The following is a 15,645-nucleotide window of genomic DNA, read 5'->3' on the forward strand; positions in this document are numbered from 1 at the left end:
GAATCATATGTTAAAAGAAAGTTATGTAAGAAACCTTGTGAAAAAATACCTACAGTGCCTTGCAAAAGTATTCATCCCCCTTTGTGTTTGTCCTGTTTTTGTTGCATTACAAACTGGAATTAGTCAATACTTTGTAGAGCCACCTTTTGCTGCAATTACAGCTGCAAGTCTCTTGGGGTATGTCTCTATTAGCTTAGCACATCTAGCCACTGGGATTGTTGCCCATTCCTCAAAGCAAAACTGCTCCAACTCCTTCAAGTTAGATGGGTTGCATTGGTGTACAGCAATCTTCAAGTTAGGCCACAGATTCTCAATTGGATTGAGGTCTGGGCTTTGACTTGGTCATTCCAAGACATTTAAATGTTTCCCTTTAAACCACTCCAGTGTAGCTTTAGCAGTATGTTTAGGGTCATTGTCCTGCTGGAACGTGAACCTTCATCCCAGTCTCAAACCTCTGGCTGATTCAAACAGGTTTTCCTCCAGAATTGCCCTGTATTTAGTGTCATCCATCTTTCTTTCAGTCCTGACCAGCTTTCTTGTCCCTGCAGATGAAAAACATCCCCACAGCATGTTGAAGCCACCGCCATGCTTCACTGTAGGAATGGTGTTCTCAGGGTGATGGGTTTGCGCCATACATGGCGTTTCCCATGATGGCCAAAAACATCAGTTTTAGTCTCATTTGACCAGAGAATCTTCTTCCATGTGTTTGGGGAGTCTGCCACATGCTGTTGGGCAAACTCCAAATGTGTGTTCTGAAGCAATGGCTTTTTTCTGGCCACTCTTCCATAAAGCCCTGCTCTGTGGAGTGTATGGCTTAAAGTGGTCCTATGGACAGATACTCCCATCTCCGCTGTGGATCTTTGCAGCTCCTTCAGTGTTGTCTTTGGTGTCTTTGTTGCGTCTCTGATTAATGCCCTCCTTGCCCGGTCTGTGAGTTTTGGTGGGTGGCCTTCTCTTGTCAGGTTTGTCGTGGTGCCATATTCTTTCCATTTTGCTATAATGGATTTAATGGTGCTCCGTGGGATATTCAAAGTTTGGGATATTTTTTATAACCCAACCCTGATCTATACTTCTCCACAACTTTGTCTCTGACCTGTTTGGAGGCTCCTTGGTTTTCATGTTGCTTGCTTAGTAGTGTTGCAGAGTCAGGGTCCTTCCAGAACAGGGTGATTTTATACAGACATCATGTGACAGGTCATGTGACACTTTGTTTGCACACAGATGGATCTTAATCAACTAATTGTTACTTACGAAGTGAATTGGTTGGACCAATGAAAGGGGTGAATACTTATGCACACTCCAGATTTGTTTTTTTTTTCATCTTAATTGTTGTTTGTGTCACCAAAAAACAACAATGTGCACCTTTAAAGTGGTAGGCATGTTGTGTAAATCAAATGGTGCGAACCCTCCAAAAATCCATTTTAATTCTAGCTTGTAATGCGACAAAACAGGACAAACACCAATACTTTTGCAAGACACGATCACTTGAATCATGATCCTAAAATGAATCGCGTGAAAGTAAATGAATCAAAAGTCAAAAGAAATCTGTGTTGTAAAAAAATTACCTCCAAATAATTCTGTGAAAGTAACCGAATCACGAATATAAATAATGCTAATGCAAAGTAAACTGAATCGTTAAAGAAATATCTCATCTCATCTCATTATCTCTAGCCGCTTTATCCTGTTCTACAGGGTCGCAGGCAAGCTGGAGCCTATCCCAGCTGACTACGGGCGAAAGGCGGGATATGTAGGAAAAAAAACTACATGGAAAATAAATGAATTGTCGGGGGGAAGAGAATCACATGGACATAAATGATTCATGAAAATGAATTAAGTGAAAATACAAATCACCTTTGAACATAAAGGAGTCATGAACATGAATGAATCATGACAAAATGACGCGTTCCTTAGCCCTAGAAGTGAATCAGATGTAAAAATGAGGAACACGCTCAAGATGTGAAAACTGTATAAAACTTTATGGATCATGGGATAATTTTTGGTGTGGTTTTTTTTTTTCTGTAAGGTTTAACGTGTAAAATATACATGTTCCCCTGTTTCATGTGGAAATATCATCGATTTTACTTTATCGACGTTACTTCACTTTCCTGCTTGAAAGCTCAACTCTGCCAGAGGGTGTGTGTGTGTGTGTGTGTGTGTGTGTGTAGTACATTATTAATATTAATTTGTAAATGGTTCAGGCCTTGGCTGTAATCCCAGCACCATTTGGTTAATGAAAACCATTTTTTAACTTCTGTCATATGGCTAATGTTAATCTCTTACAGGAAATCCAACTATTTTCTGCTTTGGGCTTCAGACCAAAGTTTAATTTTTATAATATTTAACCCCTTAAAAACAGAAAATAACAGCAGCAGTAGCAACAACAGCAGACGGTCAGGGTTTCGAAGCGAATTTAGATCTGAAATGTCCATCATTTTTACAGAGCCACAAGGACAAATCAGGTTTGTGGTACTCTAGTCCGACTCGTGCCCTAATTTTAAGTACTCATGACTCGACTCGGACTCGAGCACTGAGGACTCGGACTCGTAAATTGGAGACGAGGACTCGGATTTTTTTCTTTATTTTTTTGTAACATGCCGTAATAATTTAGCATAAGAGGTTTATATCGACGTTAGTTTTGTACTAATTTCGTGTAAAAGTGTGTCACACCTGCGCGCCTTGGTGCGTGCATCAGAGAGACTCTCGGGCGCGCTCCGGACAGCGCACGCACACCGAGTGGACTCTTGCGTGTGCTGTAAACGACTCGCACCTGCACAGGATTAAGGTGCGATCAGCACGCCGACATAAAAACTGTGAAAACACACTGACTCTGCGAAGTATTGAGTTGCTGATACATTACCGAGCCTTATTTCCTTCCCTGATTTCCTGATTCTCGTCTTTTGATTCTGCTGAGTCTACGATAGCCTGTTTCGCCGTTCTGGATTGTTTACCGTCTTCACTTGTATTAATAAACACACCTTCTGCACTTGCATCCATCTCCCAACCTTCTCTGACAGAATACTTCACACTCCCTGATAGAGAACGCACATTCACCTGTTCATACGCCATGTTCAGGAACAAACTAATGTTAACGGCGCTGAAACAGCCACCGTCACATGGTGCGGTTGGAGTCTTATTCTCGACTTGGGTCAATAGTGGACTTGACTCAATTTTTTTTTTTTTTAAATGACTTGGACTGGACTCGGACTCCAGGTTTAGTGACTCGACGACAGCACTGCTACGTTGCATTTGCATTGGTATCCTTCTGTCTCGAGAAACAATGGAGTTTTGCGCCTTAGAGTTAGTCTATGATGGAATTGCAGCGCCGGCTGTGGCTGTAGAGCCCTATCCTGAAGTGACCTCTCCAGGGCGCAAGCCTGGGCGAAGTATGTGGAGATCCTGGGTTGCCCAATCGTCAGGACCCCCCTCTCGGTCTCGCCGGTGTAATCCAAAGGAATGCGAAGCAGTACGTTTGGCACCGGGTTGGCTGCAGGAGTTGCCGGAGTCAGTTTGCACAGCACGCTGGTCCGCCTTCGGGGCTCCACTCCTGATTTGAAGGGTTTACTCCCCTACACTAGGCCGTTGGATCCACTGGGATCTCCTCCGCCCGCTAGCCGTTGACTGCCCCAAGCAGCTCCTCCGCCTAGAAATGGTGTAGTGTAAACACCACCCCCTCACATGGTTTAGTCCGCCAGCTGAAGCGGTGTCCCGGGTTGTGGTGCTTGGAGCCAGCACGTGAGAGTTTGGGAGATGGATGAGGACCAGTGATGCCCAGCTACCCTACATAGTAGGATACAGCCGCTAGACGCCAAAAGTGCTACCTCTATCCAGAGCTCCCTATACCCCAACACTGCTACAAATGACAAATTAAGTGACCTTAAAAAAATCGATTCATAACTTTCCAGAAACAAGGACAATTACGAGTGATTTTATTTGAATGCAGGTGAAAGCGGTGCTAAGATAAGATAAGATCAAATCCAAATAGTTTCATTCTACAAATCCTGTGTTGATGAAGCTTGGATCGTGTCCCGAGTTTCTGCTTGGAAATTTCCCTTGGTGTTTCCATGCAGACATGATGACTTGTAGAACTTTAAACGGAAAAGTTTTACCTTCGTAACGATGACGTGATCAATGAATGAACAGTCTTCTCCCTCGAGTTCAAAACAACACAAGTGGAAACCATTGTTCAAAAAAAAGAGCATATCCTTTAAACCACGTTCGAGTTTTCTTTACAAGAGACCTAAACAAGAATGTTAGCGTTTATTTTATTAACTCAGCAGATCAACACATCCCACACAGACTCTGCCATTTAGTATTCAGTGACCTCAGATTGAATGTTGAAATAGCATGTGCTGCATCAAGTGCTATTTTATTTCGAACGATGGTGGAAGCCATATTGTTAAATTAGACGAGACGACAAATCGGCGTTTTTCACTGCTAGCCGTCTTCTCATTCATGTATCATATTAGTGTTTTAAAAGGATTTTTTTTTGTTTGTTTGTTTAAAGTTCTTTCTTACTTTTGGTACTTACCATATATTTGACAAACTATATCTGCGTCTCGAGTCTGCATTTTCTATCCCCTGATAGTTTTCAGGCTTAAAGGTAAGCGTTGGAAAGTGGTGGTTTAAATGCTGTTGGGGGGACGCAACCACTCTATCACTTGGACTCGAAAGAATTCCGGAAACCTTGGAGGCATCAACTTGTACGCCAGTGATGTTAAATAATCTGAATGTGAAGCCCAGGATATGAACCTAAGCAGGTGTTTGACCCCATTCTGAATACACTGAGCTCTTTTGTACAAATATGTAACCTTTGGACACAAGTCATCAACTCTGACTAATTTTTATTTTTTTTAATTGGTCCATTTGAGCATATCTCCAAACGATAACCTCATTCTCATGTTGAGAGACATGACTGACGTGCGTATCCACCGACGAATTTTGGAGATGACGTCTCGAGCATGTGGGATTGATGTGTCAGTCAAGCTTCCTAACAGGTCTCCAGCGTTGTAGTTTGCAACGTTACTGTCAAAACTGGTGACCATGATGGACGTGTCCGCGAATGATTTTTACATTTAAATCGATTCGTGTAGCTCGTGGATGTCTGGATCGGATTAATTTGTTCCAAAATGGCATTCCAGGGTGGCGAGAGAGGGGGTTCTCAGGTTGGTCCATTTGAAGGAACTCTCCAAGTTGTACATTTCACAATCGCTTAACCCCGTAACCGTCCAAGGAACTTCTGAGGAACCTACATCTTAATTTACCATAAATATAACCCCATATACAGTATACATCCACACACTATCCAGTTTCTACTGTGGACAAGTGACTTGTAAAAGGGCTACAACAGATCCACAAAGCCTTCCCTGGAAAAATCCTTCAAAGGGAAAAGAAAACTTGAACATTGATCTTGTCCATATTTTGGAAACATGGATTTTTTGGGAAAGAGAAACCATCTGTGGAATGCAGTGTTTTCCTTTCTCCAAACAGAACGCTTCTCATTTAAACCAAAAAGTTCAATTTTGGTCTCATTCGTCCACAAAACATTTTTCCAATAGCCTTCTGGCTTGTCCACGTGATCTTTAGCAAACTGCAGACGAGCAGCAATGTTCTTTTTGAAGAGCAGTGGCTTTCTCCTTCTAACCCTGCCATGCACACCATTGTTGTTCAGTGTTCTCCTGATGGTGAACTCATGAATATTAGCCAATGTGAGAGAGGCCTTCAGTTGCTTAGAAGTTACCCTGGGGTCCTTTGTGACCTCACCAACTATTACTGTACACGCCTTGCTCTTGGAGTGATCTTTGTTGGTCGACCACTCCTGGGGAGGGGAACAATGGTCTGGAATTTCCTCCATTTGTACACAATCTGTCTGACTGTGGATTGGTGGAGTCCAAACTCTTCAGAGATGGTTTTGCAACCTTTTCCAGCCTGATGAGCATCAACAACGCTTTTTCTGAGGTCCTCAGAAATCTCCTTTGTTCGTGCCATGATACACTTCCACAAACATGTGTTGTGAAGATCAGACTTTGATAGATCCCTGTTCTTTAAATAAAACACGGTGCCCACTCACACCTGATTGTCATCCCATTGATTGAAAACACCCGACTCTAATTTCACCTTCAAATTAACTGCTAATCCTAGAGGTTCACATACTTTTGCCACTCACAGAGATGTAACATTGGATCATTTTCCTCAAGAAATAAATGACCAAGGATAATATTTTTGTCTCATTTGTTTGACTGGGTTCTCTTTATCTAATTTTAGGACTTGTGTGAAAATCTGATGATGTTTTAGGTCATATTTATGCAGAGATGTAGAAAATTCGAAAGGGTTCACAAACTTTCAAGCACCACTGTATAGTGCATTTTCCAATGAAAAGCCAAAGACTCGTCAGGTCTCTTCAACCCTGAGCGCAGCAAGTGACATCAAATCAGCATGTCCACTCCACAGTAAACATGCCTTACCTTTCGTCTATGACTATACAGTTTACTGTTGGAGGAGGTCAAGGAGGTAAAGAGATCCATTTTTTTCTCCACTTGAACGCACGGAGGTCGAAACTGATGTCATTCCGAGCTCTGTCTTTCCACTTCCGAGGTTAGTTGAATGTCAAAAACCCCACAATGAACGTGATAAAATAATATTTCTGCTGTCTGTTTCTTTAGAAATGGAAGCTTAAATTCGTTCAGCCAGAGGGAAAAACGTATCCGATTTCTTCACCTGTCTCTAAAGGCCTGGTTTTAGCTGGATTATCCCCCGCACTGCACTTTCAAGCCTAATTATTGTTTTCGTGTTTAATCCCCAGCTCTTTGCTCATTCGTTCCATTTGCACTCTTCATTGTGTCCGTTAAGTATCTACTCGTCCCCCCCCCCCCCCCCCCCCGAATCGTCTTCCTCACCATCCTTAAGAAGTTGAGTCGCGGTTCTCAGACGCGTTTAAGTCTCCGGCGGTCTCAGCCGAAAATACGGTGCAATCTTCATATAAATAAATAAAGATAAGGTTTCTGCACCGAGATTAGCCGTTCTCTCTGCAGTCTCGCTTATGAGTTCTTCTTAAGCTACTTATAGTGTTGTTTTTTTTTTTTTGCAGTCTCATGCCTGGGGAACATCATGCCCCCCCCCCCCCCCCCAATTCTTTTTCCTTTACTGTAGATTTATTTTCCCTCGCCAAGATTTCGATGGGGATCATAACAAAAAGGGCTTTGAGAACATGCTGTGTGCTATAGGTTTGGTGTGTGTGTGTGTGTGTGCCAGAATGCTTTAATTAGAGTTTTTTTCTTGGCACCGCACACATTGAGGTTTCGAAAAAGATAGCCGCTGTTGGTTCTGTACAAATTTAAGCTCAAGAAAGTCCTTTTTTTTTTTTTCCGCTAATGAGTATCCTCTAGTTGTCCTCTCATTATTTTATTTGTTCTATCTGTAACCTTCTTTGACTTTCACTCAATGAAACTTACCAATTATGCTCCAAATGGCCCCAAAAATAACTCGGATGAGGTTTTCTCTGGACTGGAGAACTGATTTATTCCGATCAGGCGAACTCTAATTGCCCGAGTATCCTTATTTTATTCCTGTTTTTTTTTTTTTTTAATTAAGGACTCAAATTCTATTCACAGTGAATAGGGCCGTGTTGTCAACGGTTTTGGATCTGTTTGATTAGATTAAAGCTCATGCTTCTTCTCGAGGTTTATTTCAGGGCTTTGAACCAGAATTTTTTTCCTATTTGTTCGTTCCAAACAGAAACAGAATTTTAACGTTTCCGGTTTTGGGTTCCACCATTAAATAGACGTTCCCGAACCGGTTAGAACAAAAAAATTTCGTTCCCGGAACGGTTAATTACGTTCCCTGTCAGCTGTTTAACAAATGGCTATAAAATTATGTCTCTGTCTCATCCAGCTTAAGCCAAATGTAGGCTAATTCTATTACAACCTTCATTAAATAAGACAAGAAATCATTCAAAACAGTTATTATTTCAAATGTTGGCGATTTGGATTCTCAGTATGTCTTCCCATCTACACAAACAGAAAAAGTGCCAAAAATGAAAGATAATTTGTTTAGTGTGTTACCAAAGGCTAGTCAGGCCCTATGCATTGATAGGCTAACAGAGGTTAACATCATTTAATGTTCGCGAGCCTCTCATTAACGTGGACAAATATATTGATATCGTGTTTGAAATTGACGTTTTTGAATAACGATAGACTGCAATATTTACCTCTTATTTAAGACGTGGAGACGTGATAGTAGTCCACCCTCCCGCTCTCTCCATTCAGTCAGCGAACGTCACACAGGAAGTGAACCTCAGCGGGTCATAGAAACTTGCGCAGGAGAAGAATGACTTTTTTATTTGTAGGCTACAGAAACTTTGAGGAACGAAATAAAAACCGGTATTAACCGGTTACCATTATTTTTAATAAGCGTTTCTGTTCCGGAGCATAAAAAATAATAAAGTTTCTGGTTTCGTTTCTGTTCCATGTGAAATAGAAAAAGGTCCCTGTTTTCGTTCCTTGAACCAGTTCAAAGCCCTGGTTTATTTATTTACTTGTTTATTCGAGAGGTGCTCATGAATTTGATGCACGTTACGGTATCGTCATCCCACGTGGATTTTTTTTTGTTTTGGAGAGACTCTCTTTTCTTGCTGAGGTACCCCTGCTTACTGCATCATGCTCAAAAGCAGAGACTCCAGAAAGGCGGAGCCAGCGTGGTTTTGTGCTCTGGACCGCTCGATTATAATTAGCCAGATCGGATTAAACCCAGTACAGTAGGACAAGAGGAAGACTTTAATATATGCAAACATAATGATCAGCTTAGCGTTAGCGTCTCCGCTTGTGGGGGAAGGGAAGGGTGTTGGATTTGTCAGTGCAGCTCGTACTGATAAAATAACTCGACTGGGAAAATTCGTAGTTGTCTGAAAGCACACGCTACGTTAATTGACTTTTAGTCAAGAGCGACTTCAGGTTGGACAGATGGCTGTGTTTTTATGCCAAGTGATCTTAAACACCTCTTCCAGCACCAGCTAACCCTTATGAACCATCCCAGTGTAGCCCATTAGCTCAGCTGGATTAGCACGCTGTGTTTCCCAGGGTCACATACCTCGACACAGTAATGCTCGTAATGCTAATGAGCTTTCTGTCCTCGCGTCACGAAAACGAAGCAACCTGGGCTCAAACACGGCTAGCTACGAACACATCCTTCATTAGCTCGTGTCTCGTAGTCTGTCTGAACCTCACCTCTTTATTTCTAAATGAAGTATGTCATGCAAAGTGGAACAGCATGCAACACTAAGCTCATTTGATCCTGTTTTTCCTTTTAAGTGTGGTTCATATTTCTGCTTGCAATAAAACTGCCTGGAAGACAGTTTCTTTAATTTTATTTAAAGGTCCCATGGCATGAAATTTTCACTTTCTGAGGTTTTTTAACGTTAAAATGAGTTCCTCTGACCTCCTTAAGTCACCCCAGTGGCTAGAAATTTCATAATGTGTAAACCAAACTATGCCCAACATTTGAGAATGGCGCGTCAAAACGGCGCGTTGATAAGCTCTTCCCTTTACTACGTCAGCAAGGGAGATGATCCCCACGCCCCCCTCTGGATTCCCACCCACTGTATGGATTGCCCCGCCCAGTTGTAGTGAGGAGACCATAGAGGACACAACAACATGGCATCACCTAAGCGAGCGAAACATGGAAATTGCGCTCTACATGGATGTGACAACACAGAAAAGAGTCTGTTTTTACTGCCGACGGGAGAGCCCCTGAAGACGCAGTGGCTTAATTTTATTTACTTCAATAATACACTGTCGAGTCTACCTAAGACGGTGTACGTTTGTCGGAAGCATTTTCCTGATGAATGTTTCCACAACTTGGGACAGTACAGGGCAGGTTTTGCACATCAACTGTCACTGAAGCCTGGGTCCGTACCAAGCGTCCCTGCCGCATCAGCCACAAACACCGAACAAGTAAGTGTAGAACTGGTCGTTTTGCCGTGTTTTAAAATCGGTGCGTTAGCCTAGCAATGGCTACATTAGCTGTGCAGCTAACTGCTTCCTGCAGTTAGCCAGGTAATCTGCGCTACAAAACTAAAGAGCATGCAGCATGCTCTGTTAAACTGAGTTTAGTCTGGAAATTGACTGTAACTTATGAGCTTATGTTTGACTATTGCTCCGCAATGCATGTCTTCTGTTGGATAAGCGCTATGTTGTTGTAGTTGCTGCTTCTATCCTCTTTGGTTATGGAGTGCGTGTTCAAGCCTAGGGTATTATACGTTCATAAACTACCACTCCGAACACTCTCACTCTCTGTTCTCTGTGTCACGTTGAGTTTACGAAAGGAGTCCGAGGGAGAACGGGGTGTGTGCGCAGCTTGGTCAAGCCCCTCCCCCTCCCCCCATGGCCCACCCCCACGCTCTACCCTTCCCCGCCTCCTGCTTCTCATTAGCAAAACGATGCACTGGGAAAAGCGCTGAAATGGGGCTTTCTCCCAGGAGGCTATATTTACGTGCTGAGGGTTCATTTCGAGAAAGGCTGCGGATATAACATCCGGAAGCCTCCACGAGCCCATTTAAAGCATCAACAAACCACCATGCCATGGGACCTTTAAAGAATCCCGTAAACACCGATGGAACTAGTAAAAATCTGTATAACCAGCGTGCTTGAGATCGTTCTTGACGCATCCTGGCGTCTTCAGGAATTTCAGCTAATAAGTAGTTTAAAAAAAATTCTTGGATGTTATTTTGATTCAACAATCAAAATGCGTGTTTTTTTTTTTTTTGACAAAGTTGAAAGCCGTAAAAAGTTATTCAGCCAAAAATGTTTTCGGATTTTTCTTCAAAGGAACCGCGTTTATAAATAGTATGCATTTTTTTAAAAATTAATATTAAAAATTGGGTAGAAGAAAAACTTACAGGAGTACGAGTGATTTGTTTAAAAAAAAAAAGCCAATGAAACTGAGGAAATTTACCTCAGAAATAATTAGTAATTCTGGAAATTTTGAAATCATTCCGAAATTGTTAGCGAACCGTTCACGCGGCTCGTCCCCAACGATCAAAATTCCTCCGATTTCATCAGATTAACCTCCAGCCGTTTCAGATCATTAAACTTCAAGGTTTCACGGCAAGTTTGACACAAATTCTTACATTCATTCATTCAAAAGTATGAAAGGAAAAAACAAAACACGCACTGATTTTATTACTGCTGGTCAATTGGCGCCTGTTCCGCCAAGGAACGTTAGCTAAGGCTAACTAACAGCTTCTCAGGTGTTCGCTAGCTGATGATACAAACGAGCTAAAACATCATCTCGCTGTAATTTCCGTCAGTTTAGATTTGTTTGGAATTCGGAAGCCGGCTGATGCTAAAAAGTCCCCAAACGTACGGTATGTTTGAAAAGGTGGTGCATAACCTTCAAACACGACGTAATGTTTTGTCACCGAGCTAATTAAAAAAAAAAAAAAACTCCACAGGGACGTAAACGGACTCTTAACCTCTGAAGGGTTCTTTTCTTTTGTGGAACCCTGTGACAAACATATATATATATTATCCAGATGTGCGACGGATTCCTCGTCGAAAAACGAGAACCCTTCAGGAGCCATTTTAAAAGTTAGCTTTTCCACAGTCTCGTAATTTGCCTCAAACACAAACTGCCTTCGGTGGATTCTCCACCTTTTGTGTGAAAGCAACACGAGAAGATGGCGAAGTGCATCGCTGTTCTGAGCGTGCTGCTGCAGCAGCAGTTCCAGGACGAAACGGACGCCCAGCCTCATCATTAATGGACCCTTCAAGCTAAAATGTACCTTGAAGCAATACTCCAGCATCATTTCCTCGGTTATTGACCACCACGTTTCTCAAAATGACTCCTTCCTGCTGCGATTTTGATTGGGTCGTGATGTGCCGCGGCTTTCACCGGAGCGCGAACACAGAGAATGATGTTAATGGCGTGAATGAGGCGTATCATCTTTGCACGTTGCACCAACCGGTGAACCCGAAGCCTTTATCGTTTGCGACTTTTACTCACGTTTCACGTTGCGACTGCAGCTAACTGTAAACACCCACCTTTACCTTTCTTTCTTTCTTTCTTTCTTTCTTTCTTTCTTTCTTTCTTTCTTTCTTTCCTTCCTTCCTTCCTTTCTTTTGTGCGCTCCTTTCCTTTCCCTTGCATCAGGCGCTGACATTGTGTGAGAAGGAAAATCCTGGAGGAAAATTTAGATTTCTCTAGGGTTGAGGAATGTTCCAGTATGTTTTCTGGTTCTTATCACTCGTTACTTTTTTTTTCCCCCCCCCCAGATTTGGCAAAAAGAACAAAGCCAAAGGAAAGTTGGGATCGGTGAGTGAAGAGGAGCTGAATAAGAGCGAACCAGAAATGCTGTAAGCTGGAAAACATTCTATTATCAGGAAAAGTTCAGTTTGATTACCCGCATTAAAGATTTATTTATTTATTTATGCGTTTTGTATTTTATAGGTCCGAAGCGGACATCTTGGCTCCGTCACGCGGCCACCTGCCTGACGTAGAAGACGATGATTTCGACCCCAACTACGCCCGCATCAGTAACTTCAGAGAGCTGCCGCCTCCTAGCCACGCCTCCTTTCCCAACCGCATGCCCTCTCCTCAATATGTCCCAACCACAGGCCCCGCCCACAACATGCCTCCCACCACCGAGGACCCACGGGAAGGACTCTACGCCAAAGTCAACAAGATCAAGCCCTCGTCACAACCGACACCTGAGAGGTGAAAATGAGAAATGAAATATTCAACACACCAGGGCAGTGGGGTGCGGCGTTACAGGAAAATCAACAACAGTGCAAAGCAGTTACGGTTATTTCGGTTGGGTTTTGCTTCATACTCCGTTTTTTTTGTGCGCGAGTGCAATGAACAGATGACCTGCTTCCTGAGCAGCTCGGCGTGTGAGAGCGTGTGCGTTTTTCCCGCGTGATGCGGAGAGGGTTGTTTTGGGGTGAGTGCTCTCACCAGACGCACCATTGATTTGTCGTCTGGTCTTAATTACCCATGAGTGGAGCCGTTTTAATTCCAGCATTAATCCGCTATCGATTCACATGAGCTGATCCTGTTTGCTCTCTGCCGCGTGTGTGTGTGTGTGTGTGTGTGTGTAAAAAATATATATACAGTGGGGCAAAAAAGTATTTAGTCAGTCACCAATTGTGCAAGTTCTACCACTTAAAAAGATGAGAGAGGCCTGTGATTTTCATCATAGGTACACTTCAACTATGAGAGACAGAATGAGAAAAAAAAATCCAGAAAATCACATTGTCTGATTTTTAAAGAATTTATTTGCAAATTATGGTGGAAAATAAGTATTTGTTCAATAACAAAAGTTCATCTCAATACTTTGTTATATACCCTTTGTTGGCAATGACAGAGGTCAAACGTTTTCTGTAAGTCTTCACAAGGTTTTCACACACTGTTGCTGGTATTTTGGCCCATTCCTCCATGCAGATCTCCTCTAGAGCAGTGATGTTTTGGGGCTGTCGCTGGGCAACACGGACTTTCAACTCCCTCCAAAGATTTTCTATGGGGTTGAGATCTGGAGACTGGCTAGGCCACTCCAGGACCTTGAAATGCTTCTTACGAAGCCACTCCTTCGTTGCCCGGGCGGTGTGTTTGGGATCATTGTCATGCTGAAAGACCCAGCCACGTTTCATCTTCAATGCCCTTGCTGATGGAAGGAGGCTTTCACTCAAAATCTCACGATACATGGCCCCATTCATTCTTTCCTTTACACGGATCAGTCGTCCTGGTCCCTTTGCAGAAAAACAGCCCCAAAGCATGATGCTTCCACCCCCATGCTTCACAGTAGGTATGGTGTTCTTTGGATGCAACTCAGCATTCTTTCTCCTCCAAACACGACAAGTTGAGTTTTTACCAAAAAGTTCTATTTTGGTTTCATCTGACCATATGACATTCTCCCAGTCCTCTTCTGGGTCATCCAAATGCTCTCTAGCAAACTTCAGACGGGCCTGGACATGTACTGGCTTAAGCAGGGGGACACGTCTGGCACTGCAGGATTTGAGTCCCTGGCGGCGTAGTGTGTTACTGATGGTAGCCTTTGTTACTTTGGTCCCAGCTCTCTGCAGGTCATTCACTCGGTCCCCCCGTGTGGTTCTGGGATTTTTGCTCACCGTTCTTGTGATCATTTTGACCCCACGGGGTGAGATCTTGCATGGAGCCCCAGATCGAGAGAGATTATTAGTGGTCTTGTATGTCTTCCATTTTCTAATAATTGCTCCCACAGTTGATTTCTTCACACCAAGCTGCTTACCTCTTGCAGATTCAGTCTTCCCAGCCTGGTGCAGGTCTACAATTTTGTTTCTGGTGTCCTTTGACAGCTCTTTGGTCTTGGCCATAGTGGAGTTTGGAGTGTGACTGTTTGAGGTTGTGGACAGGTGTCTTTTATACTGATAACGAGTTCAAACAGGTGCCATTAATACAGGTAACGAGTGGAGGCCAGAGGAGCCTCTTAAAGAAGAAGTTACAGGTCTGTGAGAGCCAGAAATCTTGCTTGTTTGTACCGTAGGTGACCAAATACTTATTTTACCGAGGAATTTATCAATTAATTCATTAAAAATCCTACAATGTGATTTCCTGGATTCTTTCCCCCCATTCTGTCTCTCATAGTTGAAGTGTACCCATGATGAAAATTACAGGCCTCTCTCATCTTTTTAAGTGGGAGAACTTGCACAATTGGTGGCTGACTAAATACTTTTTTTGCCTGCCCCACTGTATATACACACACACGCGCTGCAAAACAAACAATGATCACTTGTATAAAATTGCTCTGGAAAGTGTATCACCTGTTTGCCAGCGTTCGAATGTGATTATTCTAATCCGTGATCGTTTCTACAGTAACAGCTCATTCACAGGGATTTGGCTGTGGGTGTTTTCACGTATTCCAAGAAACATGCGGTTAATTGTTCTTCGAGGCAAATTTTCGATATGAGGGCATGCAAAAAACCATAGGGTTTTTTGTTCGTTTGTTTTATTAACTTCAACTGTGTGAACACGGATATAGCTGCGATGTCCGTAGTGTTTCTTGGGTGTTTTGCATCATTCATGTAACCGTAAACGGATAAAAAGCACAACGTTCTTTAATCAATAACAGTGGTAATCGCAGGCAAGTTGTAATCTGTGGTGTAAGAGGAATAAGGCCCTGCAGGATGTGCTGCTCAGGGCGGTAACGGTGGTAACGGTGACTCCGCCTCCTCACACCACCCTGTCGCTGATTTAGTTCCCTGTGTGATGTATTCAGTTCGGGGGCTTGTCTCGATGGAACTTCATCACCGTATAATTCCAGTGTTCTTGATAGTGCACACGAATGTGTTCTGTCTCTCTCTCTCACACACACACACACACACACACACACACACACACTAAACTCCCTGATGTAACCAATTGGCCATAAACACGCCATTAGAGTTTAACTATCACTTTGTATTTTCTGTAAATCAACACATTGGGGAAATGGCTTCCCTGAACCAGAGCGACAACGGGTGTGCGCGCGCGTGTGTGTGTGTGTGTGTGTGTGTGTAAGAGAGAGAAATAGTAGGATATGGTCAATTAACCACAAAGTAACATTATGGGTCTCTGTGTGTGTCTGTCTCTTTCTCTGTCTGTCTGTCTCTCTCTCTCTCATATCTGTGTCTTTCTGTCTGT

At 42.9% G+C, this 15,645-nt stretch overlaps 1 protein-coding gene across 4 annotated transcripts in view; it reads left to right on the forward strand.

The window, feature by feature from the left end:
• The window catches only part of pard3ba (par-3 family cell polarity regulator beta a), a 251,789-nt gene that overhangs the window by 192,160 nt on the left and 43,984 nt on the right, over positions 1-15,645 (forward strand). For all 4 annotated transcript variants that reach the window (XM_060898493.1, XM_060898494.1, XM_060898496.1 and 1 more), the window contains 2 exons: positions 12,264-12,344; positions 12,439-12,705. In XM_060898493.1, the coding sequence (XP_060754476.1) occupies positions 12,264-12,344; positions 12,439-12,705 (348 nt within the window). The remainder of the gene's footprint in view (positions 1-12,263; positions 12,345-12,438; positions 12,706-15,645) is intronic.

Source organism: Neoarius graeffei, chromosome 18, assembly GCF_027579695.1.
Source record: "Neoarius graeffei isolate fNeoGra1 chromosome 18, fNeoGra1.pri, whole genome shotgun sequence".
Classification (NCBI taxonomy): domain Eukaryota; kingdom Metazoa; phylum Chordata; class Actinopteri; order Siluriformes; family Ariidae; genus Neoarius; species Neoarius graeffei.